This window comes from Rhipicephalus microplus, chromosome 2 (assembly GCF_043290135.1).
Source record: "Rhipicephalus microplus isolate Deutch F79 chromosome 2, USDA_Rmic, whole genome shotgun sequence".
NCBI lineage: Eukaryota > Metazoa > Arthropoda > Arachnida > Ixodida > Ixodidae > Rhipicephalus > Rhipicephalus microplus.
The window spans coordinates 275,526,817-275,543,261 of NC_134701.1; the positions used below are offsets into that span (position 1 = coordinate 275,526,817).

Sequence of the window (16,445 nt, forward strand, 5' to 3'; positions counted from 1 at the left end):
GGTGACAATGATGGATCTTTGGAGATCGATTCACCACGCGTTTGTGTTTGAGCCACGAGTTCGAAATCCTGTAGCCTTCGCGATCAGCTGATTAGCTTTGGCAACAACACAACGGCGCGTTCAATGCAATGAATGCGATAGCAACAAATTGTAATGTTATACGAAATAAGGCTGGCAGCCAACTTTTCTGGACCTGATACTGCAGAACTCCTACAAAACGCTGTTGCCAGAAGATACGGCTGCTCTAGAGATTTGCTCCTTTCACACAGTCTCTTCACGTTGAAAACAGTCTGATGCTTGCCGAGATAGCACACGTGCCAGCGATCACAACTGCGTCCTTAATTTTAAAGTTCACCGTTAATATTCGAGCAGCCCCCTTCCTCCCCGCGTTTATTCATGCTCATTCATACCGTGTCCTTTCCATTTGAGCATTTGACGGCAGTTCTAACATGCGGGGACGTTATTTTATGCGCCCTTCAAGCAATAGAGATGGGCCGGCTCATTTTATTCCTGCTTCAGCAGCGCTCGCGCGCTTTTACTCGCTCGTCAAAATTACAAAGCGCGGAGGCATGTTATCAATTCGGACTTGTTACGGAACATGGCAGCAATGGCGAAAAGCCGTCGAGAATGTCCATATAATTTCTATCACAATAACAATGCAGTTTTTTTACCGCTAAATAAACATTTTGGATGAACTTTGCCTTGAGTTCCCCTTTTGTTTAATTTGAGCGTTTATTTTACAAATTTTCATACTAAACCTGCATATAACAAAATTCTCTCTAAAGTTAATTTTTCTGCAAATTAGTCAATTTCGTTACATCAAGGTTTATCTGTACACTGGTACCACGGACTATGAGAATGAGAGGAGGACATCCAGAACTTTTCATCATTCCCCTTCATGCAACAGACTGAATCACATGAAGGAGCACTCTGAATCCAGCTTTGTAAGCGCAGCTCGGTGTACTTGGTGCAGTGTACATGACTCATACCACTGCAGTTGTGCACAGCTGTATGCACTGCACCGATAGAGCACAGAAGGCTAATGCAGCCGACAAAAACTAGGCAGCGATAAGTTGTCTATGGGGTATAATGACTCATTGTAACATCCCTATACCTTCAAAATGCTATGACAAAAATGTTTAGTGCAAGGGCAGTCATGTTTCAACCGATGAGACAAAAACTCATTCATAGGTATGTCTGTGGAGAAAGAACTGTCCATTAAATACAAGTACTTACTAAGCAGAAGCACCAAAACACAACTCTGCAACATCATTGCCATCGCCTAGCCTTGTCACGTGCAGCAACCACTAGTGTTGTGCTTCAGTGATCTCACTGACACCCCACAACTGGGAGTCGCATCAAGCTCAATCTGTTACAGAGTCACAATGCTTTTTTTTTTCTGCTTACATGGGATGTCTGTTTCTCTCTCTCTTTCATTCTTGGCATGCACTTTGTACTTTTGTACTTGTCCATGACTGAGCACACCACGATGAAAACGTTCTCATGATACTAGTGTTCTGAACAATCCTTAAACCATTGCAGCGAGACATGGAATCTCTCCCAGCACGGTCCTCACCAATGGCCTGAGAATGTCTTTTCATCACATTCCACATTTGACACTGACACCCGAGCTTTCACTTCAGGGAATCACTTTGGCAAACAGACTCGACGAACTGATCAAGGTCGGGCAGACTGGACTCCAGTGCGGCCAAATGTGCGCTAATTTCGGATACTTGCTGCTCTAGTGTTGGCTGGCAGGAAAATGAAGATAGCATCGGCGCGCTCTGGCATTCCTGGAAGAATGTTCCCAAATCAGTGCCACCTTCCTCACCATCGGCAAATGGAGGTTTCTGCAAAAATCAATGCAGCACATAAGACACAGGTGACCCAGGCCCACAAAATCTTTGCTATAAATGTGCCTCACACGTGAAATACCTATAAGTAGATTAAGAGATTATTTCATTACATGCACAGCAGGAAACGCCCATGAAAACCAATGAGAAAACTCTCATTGGTCGCAGTTGTAATAAAAAAAATAGCATGTCACACATGAAAATATATGTGCACTATTTAATTTAATGCAGCATTAGGTATCATACTTCTGTGTCATAAAATATGACACAATCTCATTTCAGTTCATTTAATGGTTCCTTAACGTCTGGAGGCACTGTAATTACACAAAAGGCATAACAGTTCAGCAGCTTTTAACCAGTGACCAAGTGAAGCAGCACATAGCAGCCCCAAAAGTAAGGTGACTGCCATGGCAGATGGTGCCATAAAGGTGCATGCATAATGATGTGTGTAAAACTTGTCACTATAATGAACAAGGTGGTTATTCTATTAAACTGCAGATTAAAAAAAAATCAGTTGCACTACAAAACTTGCACAGTGGCACTTTTATGAATTCACTAGTAGAACACTACCTCCCCACAGCCTTGTTTACACATTATGAAATTTAATACAATCTATTTGTTATTGAACTATTTGATTTAAGTATATTTTCTAAGCTACCTTTCTATAGTATATCATTTCAGTTTATCAACATCGTAGAGATGCAAGCATTCATTGGACACGCCACGCTTCATGCCGGAAGGGTTTGGGAGTTTAACTTGTGATTGCCAGAGAGGCTCTGCAGGACTCGCACTGAAGTAGGTGGGCTTCATTCACACAAGTACGGAACTGGCACTCAGACTGAACTAGTTTCATCAAGTAAGGTATTAAACAATATGCCAAGTGCTATTAATTGCAATATCTGAACTCGCGATCCATTGCACCTGAGTGCCAAGACATGCTTAAAGCACTTCTTTCTCTCCCTTGCGAGAGGAGCCCAATTTTTAATTGTCTCGTGTGTCTCAAATGCTCCAACTTTTCTAATAGCCCGTTTTATTTGGGGTAATAATGAACCCTTTTGCATTGTTAAGTTGCATACATAGCCCCTTCCCTAAGATACTCTCTAGAGACAGAAAGCGAGCTTACTCGCATGCACTAATCCTTTGTTTAAGTTTTCTAATGATCCAATTTGTTTCCAGTAAGGATGATTGCATTTTCGTTGGTTACTTGTGCACATGTCCACTTCACTAAAATCTTCTATAGCAGCAGAGAGGTGAACACACTCATACGAACCAATTCAACAAGGATGAAGTCCTCGGTTGGCAGCAGCACCTCCCGGGGCTCCACAAGGGGCTCGTTGACGTCAGAGTCAGTGTCCTCTTCTGATCGAGAGTTGCTACTTGCGGTTGACTTGGCGGGCATGGATAGCAGTGAGGAGAAGGCGGGCTTAGGCATAGGCCAGGGACTCTCATCCACCCTGTCTGCAATCTCCTTGAGATTTCGCGGGCAAGGAGGGGCAAAGGCACCCTGGTGCATTTCACCCAGAATGTCACCCCCATCTTTGTGCCTGCAGTTGACCCACACATCAAGTGCACATGGGTCAGGATGCAGACTGTGAGATGCAAACATTACACAGGCAAAGCAGTATAATATTGCCAGCCGGCTCAGTTCTTCCTAGTTGAAGACCTTTTGTAGCACGTGACAATATATTCTCTACAAACTAACATTATATAAAAATGCATCATCATTAGACAATGCCAGAATAATTAGACTGTGACACTAAAACAGCGTCCTTAAAAGCCAGCTAAGTAAATAATCGAACAGGACTGGGTGAAAACAAGCATAATACATAATGACCCTAACACTGTGGTTTGAATGGCAAAGCATCCTGACTTTGCTGAGTATCTGGTTCAAGACATGGAAGTCCACATTTTTAAAGATGGAGCCCAGAAAAGGCCACTTAAAAAACTAAAAGGATGTGACAGGAAGAAAGTTGATTGATTGACTGATTGATTGATATGAGGGGTTTAACGTCTTAAAACCACCAAATGATTATGAAAGACGCCGCAGTGGAGGGCTCTGGAAATTTCCGACAGGGAGAAATTTCTGTGTCATTGGTAGGCCACTGCATATTCCAAGGCGATGCAGCGATGTGCTAGTGTGAAGCAGAGAATCCAGCAAGAAAAGCAAAGAAATGTATGCGCATTACCGTGCACAGGAAATTGTGCGACAAAACGGCTGAATGAAAGACTGCTGGAGTGCAAACAACAAAAAAGTTCAAGGGAAAATGGAGATTTGAAGTGGTTATGAGCTCGAGCAATGTGCTTTGCTTGGCAACTTGTCATTTAGGAAAAGCACAGATATGTATTGACAAAGACAAACACAGGCAGCTAGAGTCTAGGCCGTGTTGTCAAGAACATGACAACGAATGGCCTTTCTTGACCACGGTGGCCTTCTACTTAGTACTAGCATTTCACGGTGTTGCAATAAATATTGAAGAACACAGAGCGGTACACATCTGTCACAGTTTAACACACACTACTACAACCACTTACTTCATCATACTATCATTAAAAATAGTAAAAACACTGCTTATACCTGCACGTGACATTTGGAAATATGGCTCATGTGCAATTTTTTGCTCAATGATACCTAGGCAAATATTATGTATTAGCCGGTTGATGAACATGAATGAAATAATGCCAACGATACGGCCATAAATGTTCTTGCATGCTCAGTGAATTATACACAACCTTATTCAGGTAGTATGTACTGGGAAGGGGAATAGATAGTAAAAAAAAGCATGCAACTAATTAAAAGAAAGCATTGTATGCCAAACACAAAATTACGACCAAGAATGTAATCTGGATTTAATATTAAGGGGGTAGACTGGTCTTTGGAACCAGAAAGTGACAAAAAAAATGATTTTTTAAAATTGACATATTTCGTTTTTGCAAGCATTTTTCTATCTCTGCAAATTTTTCACACACTAGGAAGTGGTTATTTTTTTGTAATGTCATTCTGACTGTCCAGATTCTTGGTGCTGTTAATATGCAGAACCTGCAAAAAAATGGGGAACGGACTTCGAGGCTTCTTTATAATTGGCCGGCATCTGTTAGAAGCTCTGCTACAAACTTATGAGCACCTCTTTGAGGATTGCAAAACATGCACACCATGATGCTTTTTGAAGAAGCTGTGTGTTTTCAGTTTTTTTTTTTCATTTTTCTCAAGAAAGTAAATTTATGACTGTTATATTTTGAGGCCTCAATATCACTGCAGCTAGGGCAGGTACAACAATAATTATTTTTGCACTGTAAACCTGAATGTGTGTAGAGTGCAAGTATAGGAGCAGAATTTAGAGCACAAGCCTTTTTGAATAATTACTCATCAAAATTGTAACACAATTCCAATTGCTTTGAAAATTGTTCATTTTGCTGTAAAATAACCAAGAAAGGCCTAAAAACAAACAAACAAAAAACTTTCCATACTTTAAATCTATGGTCTTTAGCTTATGTTGGCATATTTAAAATATCAATTTTAATTAAGCACTTTTTTCCTATGGCAGCCTCAAACAATAGGGGCTGAATTGAGTTATTTTAGGAGAAAGATGAGTTACAGAAAAACTAATTAAATATTTGAAATCAGCAGAAAAAAACTGCACAACTCTGTGCAGTTTGGTCAAGATCGCTGAAGAAATAAACAAAAAGATGTCTAAGACCCGCCCGCTACGCGCTAAGCGCGTCCTGCAGGACCGAAATAAAGTTTTTTCATTCCATTCCATTCCATATCTAAGACCAGTCTGCCCCCTTAACACAAGAAAAAAAGAAGAAATAAAATAACAATAGACAAGGCTTAATTGTTTCCGCATTTTGAAATATCACATTCGGCACAGGAGACGACTAACGTTTCATGCAGGGCTAGATACCAAGAAGAGTTATTGGAAAAATAGCAATTAAATTTGAAAAAGCAACCAAGAAAAGGCCACAGTGAATGTGGAACAAGTTGTTAACTGAGAAATTTTCATTAAATTTAATTTTAAAGCTTTATAAGCATTAAAAAAAACAGTAAATTAGAAAAGCCTGTACTTTTCAGTGTGCCATTTTGAGACAAGAACCAATATGACTAGCTCTTGAAAGACAGCATCATTGACACGGCGAAACAATAAAATGATGCAGAGATAATGTTTGTCACTGACAAAACAATAAGAAACAAGTGTTGATTAAAGCATTGCAGTGTTATTTACTGAAATTCTTGAGAGATCATGCAAACTGAGATTCCAGGAAGCATTCTAACTAGTTGGGATGTTAAATGACGAATTGATGGCATTAAATGTGAATGTTATCCAAAACAAATCACAAGTCTTCCTGTGTGATGGGGGTATATTTCTTTTCTAAAACCAAGACTAATCAATTTGCAATAGCATAGAAAATTATGGTTCAAGCTATTCGTGCAGCATTCCAATGGCATTAGCTTCAGTAAAACTTCGTACTGCGCAAGTTGGTTTATATTTCAATGGAAAGTGGTGTGCGCAAGTAAATACGACACAGAAAAGATGGAACAGGGACAAACGCTTGTCCCTGTCCCATCTTTTCTGTGTCATCGTCTTTGTTTGCGCACACCATTTTACCTTGAGGCAGTAGCTTGCAAGGGTCATTACATGAAAAATAAAATAAAACAAGCAGTGCGTGAAAGCAAAGTCAGAGCTTTTAAATTAAAAAAAGAAAGAGTACGAAAGCGTGCCATAGAAAACATGCAAGTGTGCAGGCAGAACACCTCAAGAATGTAGTTTAACGTTTATGTAATTGTGCTTCTAATCAGACAGGCAAACTGAGTGTCACTTTGAGGAAGCATCACTTGGCATAAATGGTGCTATTCAGAAACTGCTCATGTGAAAAGGTACAGTCACACTGGCATGACACTTGCAGCAGAGTGTCCTGAGTGGGTTCGGCTTCTTTTCTCCAAGTCTCGAAACTAATACAGTCAAAAACATTTTGCCACATTGTATTTTTGATGAACTAAACCATCCACATTGGGACTTTTGAGTGTTTAAATTCAGTGCGTTCAAGCCCTTCTTTTTTCCTTTCATGCTAAACAACCAATACTAATAGTAATGATTCCAAATGCTTCTCGTAGCAATTCACAGCCACTACCACCAATTCTTGACGACACCATTATATCAGAAGGTGGTCAATGACCAATATAGTACTAAATGCAGTGACCTTCTTTTAGTCAAGGTTTCACAAGATTTGCCAGAACCATCATTAAGGTTTAGTGACAGAAAAATTTCATATGCATATACGCATGTGAAACAAAGCGATGCATGCATGTTATTTCATTCAAGGCAATCCCAGACAAGTGAAGGGCATGACAAATGTCTAACTAGCAGCATAGACAACAAACAAGCACAAACCCATTAGAACATCCGTTGTGACCTGCAACGCCGCTTTGCCTCCTGATCCCTTCTGGAGGCAAGTCTTTGTCGCTTCGCTTTACGGCATCAGTTGCTATGTCCGTGCTATAACGCATGTGGAAGGTAGAGAAGAAGGAGAGAGAAAGAGAGAGAGACAAAGAGACACGAGGCAGAGAGGCGGTCAGGCAAATCGTACTGGACTGGCAAAGTTGGGCACACATCATGAACAGACACCTTTGCATGCTCAATCAGGTGCAATCGCTGTGTACAACACTAGGGCAAGCAAAGGCAAGTTTCAAAAAAAGCCTAAAAGAAAATGGACTGTGCGAGGGACATATGAGAGATATAAGGAGGCTTGATACAGACATTATGCAGAATTATGCAGTTCTGGTGTTTCTAAGCATCAAAACCAAACTATAAATAATGCTGTAACTAAACACTCCAGTTTAATTGTGAACAATATTAATTGTCAACAAGTAGGACTAACACTTGGTTTGGATGCATTAAAATAATAAGAACAATGTGAAAAAAAAATTATGCTGCAAGTCTTTTCAATTTTCTTTGTCACGCCATTTTTCTTAATGTGGCCCTGCAAAACTATTTGAGCCCAGTCAGAAAAGTCAGCCGATCGGTAGTCGATGCTCCAAAGAACATGCAAGTCAAACATTATAGCGCAGCACACGGCCTGAAATTCACAATAAATTGTAACCATTGCTTTCTCTTCTCTTGACAAATGATGAAACAAGCTCAAAAATCACTCGCCACAGTCATTGCATCCGCCATTGGCTGATTCCAGCGTGGCATGCTCAGTTGTTACTGGGCCCACTGCTGGAGGCCGCAACTTGTCCACCCGTGCGTGCGTGATCGCACAGCAAAGTCGCATATCCAAAGAGAAAAAAAGAGAGAAAAAGTGCTCAAGATTACGAGGTACGCGTGACATTTTTTTCCCCTTGCCATCTCTTCCTGTTTATTTTCCAGTGCTTACATTGGGAAGAGAGAAGAAAGCACGCAATTGCAGTGAGCGACAAATCTTTTTGCTCGCATTAGACGGATTCTTACAATTTTACGGTGGAGAATTCGTCAGGCAATAAGCTCTTTTATTGAATCCATTCCATGACTACTTGAAGAAGTGTTGCAGGGCCCTTGTAATATAATTTTGAATGTCTGGGGTTCTTAAATAGCTTGTGAGTAAAGTAATAAGTTCTGGAGTCTCACGTGCTGTAACCAATATTTGATTATAAGGCATGCCTCAGTGGTGAGCTCTATATTTTGACCATCTGAGGGGCCCTGAAACACTTTTTCAAGTAACCATGCAATGGATTCACTAATTGCCTCACAAACTGAACGAAGCAAAAATTGTAAGAAACCGACAGTACAAGCGGAGCTGCATAGATTTGTCACACGCTATGATCGCATTCTTTCGTCTCGACAAAAGCGCTGGAAGCTAAGCAGGGAAAGATGGCAGGGGCAAAGAAAATAAGTCACGTGCGCCCTGTGACCTTGAGCCCGTTTTTTTTTTCTTTTTTCTTCGAATATGTGGCTTTTCCAGTGTGATCGCACGCCGTGGAAAAGTCACGGCCTCTTGTGGCGATCCCTGTAATGACTGAGAGCACCATGTTCTAATCAGCCAATGACAGATAGATGGCCTTCTACGATCATCATCAGCATCTTCGGTCATTTGTCCTTCTACGATCAGCAGATGGCCTTCTACGATCAGCATCTTCGGTCATTTGTCGAGAGAACAGAAAGCAATTTTTCGCTGACTCTCATAATTTATTGTAAATTTCAGGCCCCGTGCTGCAGTTTAATATTTGGCTCGCGTGTTTTTCGGGAGCCTCTACTATCGATCCGCAGCGCTTTCTGACCATGCTCAAAAAGTGTTGCAGGGTCCCTTTAATGTGCACCGGTATCTAAGTAATGGGTGTTTTTGTATTAAGCCTCCATTTGACTGTGGCTGCGACCACTAACTAGAGAACTTGCATCTTGGTACTCAGCAGGACAAAACCTTACCCGCTAAGCTACTGCAGAAAACGGAATCTTACGGAAACGGAGATGTAAAGCCATCAATTTCTGTTAAGCATGCCGGTATTTCCAATGACCACTAGCCTTCTCTGTGATAATATTGGCAGATGTGATGGTTGAAACCAATGATGGAATGCTATCAAAGTTTGAAGCACTAAAGCAATGATTAGGGCATGACGAACTGAACAGGAAGCTAGAACTACCAGGTGCTCTAAACTAATGCACTGGTAAAGTGGCTCACTCTTCACCAGAGATGCAGCTTCACTTCGCTGTATCAACATGTTACCAACGTACTATACCACTGAGGTCACTCTTAGAGTGAGAACACACTTGGTAAGATAAAAAAGATTAAAAAAAAAAAACGCAGGTAGTAACACTGTCTTTAAGCTCCTGGACCGGCTAAACTTGCTACATAAAGTCAAAAGATTTTTATATCTATCAGGCAACTTTTTCTTTATTGATAAAGATAAACTATATAGTATTCAAAGAGAACAAAACAAACCTAGCAGATCCCAAGAATTTAAGCTGGGCCACAACCGTATATAAAAAAATAAATAAAAGAGGGATATTTGAAATTTGTGTTGCCACAGTGACATACTCTGCATAGGTTTCAGAGTGAACTGTTAGAAAAATTCATCTTGAATAGTTAGCCTACTCACACAAAGGTAACACAACAATGTCCATCTAGACACAGACTATAAAACAAATCAGGCCATATTCACTGATTTCTGTGCTTTTCAACTGCAAAACTAGTTATAATACAAGCTGTACCAGTACTATAGGAGAAAGAGATGTTTGAAAGTACATTTACTTTTTTATTAAATTTTCAGAGACTGACATAAGAATGTCAGGCATTAAATTGCGGCCACTTCATCTTCACCATCAGTTTTCAACCACTTCACCTTTCTATTTGGCGCCTACAACATCCTTAAAGCAAATCACTGTGCCACCATACACATCACATCAATAAAAAAAGTGGGAGTAACACTGGCAGGAAATCTAATAACTAAAGTGCATATACAGGATCACCTAAGCCATTTTTCGACATGATCCTGATTACTGTATTATTTTGCACATAGTATGCAATGCTGGGAAAACTACACAACGAATCTGACTTTCAAAAGATGGATCTCCTGTTTTCTTTGTCAGCCTTTGTGGTTGCAAACACATGTGCAATACTTGCATGAAGCTGCATGTGAGTTGCCATGCGAGGCTGCAAATGAAGAATGGCGACAAAGAGCAAGTTAGCTTGAAACAATGCATTGACGACAGTTTGCTGCAGTTCCTTGATCTTCAAGCTGCATAATCTACTCAAAATAAAGAACGATTCCAAGCAATGACTGCTAATGAATAATGAACTATTTTTTGCTGTGAATGCAGCTACTGTAGTAAGTTACGCCAGCCCTCAGCATTGCACACTGTGTGTGAAACGAAGCATAAGCTGATGCACATCAAACAAGCTCCACAAGACCTGCCACTTATTGTAGATAAGGCTTGACGGTGGTATACGATCGGCTAAAAGGTAAAGCACAAGATGGGACCGAACCGCGGCCACTCGTACCTGGGACGCATCCGCATACCCCGTGGACTGAGGTCTGGCTTGAAGTAGTCGCTCTTAAGCATCATGGCAGGGTGAGCCTGGTTGATGGCCTGTTGAGGGGAGATGGTCATCTTGGTGCGGTAGTCCACTCCGAGGGTCAGCGTTCCTGTGGGCATGCCCACTTGGCCCACCTGTACGCGCTTGTAGTCCTCGCCCAGCACATCCAGCTGCGTTTGGACAACAGAACCTGTTCTCTTACTCTATTATGATACCAGCACATCGTTAAGAGTAAAAAAAAAAAAACAGTGGTTGCTGGTGAACTGCCCATTTTTACAGCACAAAAAAAAAAAGAGGGAAGGAGAGAGAAAAGAAAAACAAAAATTAGGGCAGCTTCGCGTTAGTGGTGCCAAGCCTGAAGGAAATGTAGAACTGGGCAGCCTTCTTTCTCTTCCTTCCCATCTCTCTCTTCTTTCCTGCTTTGCAGTTTTCCGTCTTTTTTATTTTCTTCCCATTTTTTTCTCTTTCTTTTTCTCACTTGCTTCCTTTTTTTTTTCTATTTTTATATGTGGTTTGCTCTGCATTACATCAAGCGACGACGACGACATGCGATAACCCAGGCCCCTAAAGTGCTCCACCACACTTAATATCGTCGTCATCAAGTCACTCAAAAAATAAGAGGAAGAAGACTTCCTGTTGGTGTGAGCGCACATTCAATATGCTACAGATGGCTCTATTATACGTGGTTTCGCCAGCGTTACGCTAAGTTACACCAGAATACGACAGTTCCAGACCCTAAAGTGCTCTGCACTTAAAAAGAAAAAAATAACCTCAACAAAACACAATAACCATTATTAAGCTATGCACCAGAAACACACACCAATGCAACACCTGAACAAAGGTGGGGTGCTAACTCTCTCCGCAGAATGAGAACATGTGAGCTGTCTTCAGTAGAGATCCTTCAGGTCTTGTCGACAACTAACCTTTCATTTACAAAGCTTTTATTACCCCTGAATATAATGCCAGGACCGAATGAACCAAAGGAGGACCTGCAACACCTTTCTATGTAATCATTTAATCACCCCTCACCAGTGAATTATATTGCTTCGAAAATTCTGCGGTAATTTATAGGTGGTTATTACAGCTGTTTCGTATTCTGGGTGCCACCTCACAAGTGTGTTAGAAATCGAAACAATCAGATTATTATTATTGAAGACCAGCAAAGATACAGGCACCACTTTTATCAATAGTCTCTTCAAAAAAGACACAATGAAAAGTGAAACACTAAATCAGTTGATGGATAAAGTGTCTTTAAAAACTCATCGTTTTCTTCCATCGTAATATAGTTATGTATTAGAAGAAAAATTTAAAATCATAATTTCATTCTTCAGTGTCTGTGAAACCTCAGTATGTTACCACTGATTTTCATGGCTTCTTTTCAGTATTTTGTCCACAATGAGCAGATATTTCCCGCAGATTAAGATCATGTGCCTTAAGGTAAATTAGAACACAGTGTAGTTCATCTTTACTAATAAAGAATTGTACAGGCCGTAGCACATGTCAAAATCTATTTCTACACTTCTAGGTTCACCATGACACTGAGATTAGCTGTATTTATCACTGAATCATGTAAATATGTTGTTCTCAGTTGTTTTTCGCTTTGATCAATGTATAAGACTTTGTCGCATAACACTGTGCTGAAGTGCGATACCTGTGTTTCTCTGATGCTGTTGCGAAATTCACCTACGTATTCATTGTTCACTCCTGTATGAGCCTGTTAAGGCTCACAGTATCCAATGAATAAATAAATAAAATAAGTAAATGTCACAGTGATTTGGTGTGTGCACTTCTATATGGCATTGTCACCTGTATTTCCTCTTTGTGTGATTTGATGTACTCAGATTTGGGTGCACGTTAAAGAACCCCAGGTGGTCGAAATTTCCGGCGCCCTCCACTACGGCGTCTCTCATAATCATATGTTGGTTTTGGGACATTAAACCCCACAAATCAATCAAATCAAATCAATCAATTTGTGTGATTTGATTAAATGTTTTTTTCTCCTGGCAAGAGTGGTGCCTAATTATTGTAAGAGTGTAAGAACATTGTAATTATTGTAATTATTGTAAGAACAAAAAAAAGGGCATTTTCTGTCTCTAGTGTCTTTTTAAGGACACAATAAAGAAAAAAACAATTTTTCTTGTGCTTGCAGATGACTGTTTCACATTACCAAGATCACCCCGATTTCCACTTGGAGAAGCCTGATAAGCAAGGAAACGCACAGAAATAAAATGCGAGTGGTGATGCCATCTTGAAGTTCCCAAACCAATTTCCGTGACTGGTAGATTTTGGCAGTGTCGACAAGACCTATGTAGTTCCAAATAAATAAAAATGAAATAAACTGTACCCTGAAAGGGCCAGAACTTAAAATACCAAGTGTCAGGGAATTCCTTTAGACCAATGTTGCTAAAATATGAGAACTGCACTTTAATATTAGTAATGGAAGGTTTTTGCATGAAATTTCAAAATGAAACCCAGACCTTGATTTTTCTCCTTTATTAATAAATATATTATAGCAACATTAACATAATTGTTGAAATTGAATAGCTTGTTTTTCTTTGCTTCATGGTCTGTTAGTTCTCATTACCATCAATAGAGTTTTCAGAGTACAATTTATCAAGTAAAATCAATTCATTGCTTCTCTTTACAGTTCCTCTAACCTCAATTGACATGAATATCTCTTGAAGGGCCAACGATGTGCATGGCATCTACAGAGAGGATTTCATAACAATGAAAACGAGAGCCATTCCAGAACTCACCTGGGGCTCCCCCATGTAGACGTTGAAGCATATGATGTAGGAATCCCGACTTTGGTTGTGTGAAAGCCGGTACGCCGGCATCACGCGCGTGATGGTAATGAGTGATTTCAGCACAATGCTCATGCGGTTGTAGACGGTGTAAGTGGCCCGGACGGAAGAGTCACAGACGTTGCTCACAGACAGCTGCCACACTTCCAACACCAATGTGTCGCCGTCAACCGTCTTGAGTGAAATCTCCGTACAGAGGCTAGGCCCGCCAGGCTCTGGAATCTGGCCGGCCATGGCTTCGTTCAGTTGTAGCTGGACATCGTCCTCGTCCGGTATATCCAAGTTGAACTGCTTGGATAAAAACAAGGCAAAATGCAATGCTAAGCACGGATAGCAGTATCGTTTGATTTCATGGTGTTCCAGAATTTTTCTGAATAAACTTTTTCAAATGAAGTTCGATCAAGATAATTATCTGATTTGCAGAAAAAGTAATAAATGGATGGAAGCAACCAAGTAAGGCACACTTTCTGTCCACTCAATTGCTTTAATAATTTTTGCAAAAAAATTTCATAATGAATAAATATCCTATAAACATGCCCACATTTCAGCTCTAAATATAAGTAATCTCTGTAGTATAATTAATTTCTGGCCTTATACATTTTGCAATACTGAGGAGCTACAGAATTGAATAGTATTTAAGACAGAATGACAAAAAAGGGGAGGGAGAGGACATGATGGGCACTTTCTGTCCTGTATAGAATTTACTTCAAACAAAGTACTAGCCAGCCCAGTCCAGCACAACATTGAAGAGGTAAATTAGCACAAGAAAAGGCAACTGACAAACTAAAGGAAGACAGAGACATGTGCTACTTGGAATCAGATGTCTGCCAATTGTGCAGTCTCAAATCAAGCTCAGTTTTTGCAGAGTTTATTTTATTTAATTTACAGATTCTACCAGCCCTTACACAGGGCCATTACAGTATTGACACAGAAACCATGGTAATTGGCCCAATAAGACAAAATAACAGGATAGAACAGACGATCAGATCAAAAGACAGATCCTGATGTCCTGTACCGTTCCACCAGATCACATAGCGGCAAAAAATTAGTGAGCAATCTGGATGATCTAATCTAGGAAAAGTTCCTTTGCATAAATGCATTAAGGACCGCCTTCGCTTTTGTAAGTAAATGAACTAGTACAAACTAATGCGGTGGGTCATCAGAAGTGTTTATGAAAATAAATTTAAGGGGCCATGTTTGGTGCTCTCACAGCTAGATTATGTAACTAGAGAATAGTAAGCTGGGCATGATGGTAACCCATGTTCAAAACATTGTTTAACATCTTGCATAGCTTCCAGATGTAGTACTATGAAAAAAATGTGCAGCTCAAACAGTTACGTTGAACTAGCCGGAGCAAGTGAAACGGGCAACAAGACGAAGACATATCGCACTACACACGTGCTAGCACACAAACGCTTTTTCACATTGCCACTATAGTGAAATGCCCATAAGCGTGTAGCAGTTAATGCTAAAACTAAACAAACGTGTGCTTCCACACACTAACGATCACCAACTGCGCGTATCCGGGTGGTCTAATGATTGGAAATTGTTAGTGAGTGTGCCGATATTGCGGCAAGCAGGCTTCTCCCATCGGGTCGCGACAGCTGAAAAGGACATCCCTCGAAGATGGCGCGTTGCGTAACAGCACGGTAGAAAACGTCTTCGCAAACACGGCCGCTGGACTAAAGCGCAAATTACGCTTTCCAAACCTTGAATTCGCTCGAAAATCGCTGGTGAATAGAATCGATTTCCGTAGAGCGGCGCTGGAATTGCGCTCATAGGGAAGAAACGTAAAACTACAGTTTGGGCATGCGAACTTCCTGGATCTAAACGAAAAACTGCGGTAACATGCCACACGTGTTTACGTTTCAGCGCGCATCTCCGTGATGGTTTCGAGATGCGTCGGCCGTATCGCAGTCGCTCGTCGATTCGCGCAACGCCGACTAAAGTGCAGCAGTACTGTCACTTGCGGCGGTCGCCGCCTGGAACAGTTTGCGCACCGACTCGTGGGCAAAACAGGAGATCGTGATATGCCAGGCGGCGGCCTCGAAGGTCGCCGCTTCCGCGTGACGTTAGGGCCGCGTTGTAGGAAAAGGCACACTTACCCAGTCCGAGTTCGAGGCCTCCGCTTTGCACTGCGTCTTTTGCTTCTGGCCCAGTCGAGACTGCACGATGACTTGAACGGACTTGCAAGACAGGAACAGGGTGAACTTCTCCAGTTCTTTCCGATCGTGCGAAGACAGCTTCATGACTGTCGACATGTTGACAGATGCGGGCCTCGGTTTACAGCTATGCGGCACTTCCCTAGAAGACTGCGAGTCCGAGCTGCCACCGTCGCAAAAGCATGACCCCACTGCCGGGCACGGGTCTCATAACCGTGTGGACAGCACGCGTAAACAAGGGGCGCCAAGACACCGCCGAAAAGAAGCTCCAATATGCGGAGACGGGGTGGCGAGCGTGCCACCGAACGGTTTGGAGAACTCGCTCTGCCGAGTGCGCGAGCTTCAGCCTACAACACGTGCGGACGAACGCTTCATTCGCGCATTCGCAAATATTGTGTCTTCACTTTCCCAACACATCATAATTGATAAATTTCTCCCAAATACCGCTGCACTTCCCAAACTGCGCCGAGCGAAGCAACACGACATCGTTAACAGATATCCCAGCATTCCACGCGTATGAAAAACAACAAAGAGGAAAATAAGTCAACTCAAGGTAACCCTCGCTATGTTTATAAATAAACGTTAACAAAGCAAGTTTATCACTTACAAAAAAGCTGACT

The 16,445-nt window shown here is 41.3% G+C and overlaps 1 protein-coding gene across 3 annotated transcripts; it reads right to left on the reverse strand.

Moving 5' to 3' along the window:
* Positions 1 to 1,319: 1,319 nt before the first annotated feature.
* On the reverse strand, positions 1,320 to 16,203 carry Atg13 (Autophagy-related 13). 3 transcript variants are annotated; one of them, XM_037430173.2, is made up of 6 exons: positions 15,769 to 16,203; positions 13,616 to 13,951; positions 10,824 to 11,029; positions 7,241 to 7,345; positions 3,124 to 3,397; positions 1,320 to 1,850 (listed from the first exon to the last, which is right to left on the reverse strand). In XM_037430173.2, the coding sequence occupies exons 1-6, from the start codon at positions 15,922 to 15,924 to the stop codon at positions 1,635 to 1,637; spliced, it is 1,293 nt and encodes a 430-aa protein (XP_037286070.1). In that variant the 5' UTR covers positions 15,925 to 16,203; the 3' UTR covers positions 1,320 to 1,634. The 3 variants fall into 3 exon arrangements, with proteins under 3 accessions (XP_037286070.1, XP_037286063.1, XP_037286076.1); XM_037430166.2 differs by having other exon boundaries at positions 13,616 to 13,954; XM_037430179.2 differs by lacking the exon at positions 7,241 to 7,345 and having other exon boundaries at positions 13,616 to 13,954.
* Positions 16,204 to 16,445: the final 242 nt, after the last annotated feature.

Excerpts from the sequence above, each read along its gene's own strand:
- Atg13 (XM_037430166.2), bottom strand. The coding sequence starts at position 15,924 with ATGTCGACAGTCATGAAGCTGTCTTCGCACGATCGGAAAGAACTGGAG. Across the intron at positions 7,346-10,823 it reads GGTATGCGGATGCGTCCCAG|CACGGACATAGCAACTGATG; the intron begins GTACGAGTGGCC and ends CATGCGTTATAG. Across the intron at positions 3,398-7,240 it reads CACAACGGATGTTCTAATGG|GCACAAAGATGGGGGTGACA; the intron begins GTTTGTGCTTGT and ends GGTCAACTGCAG.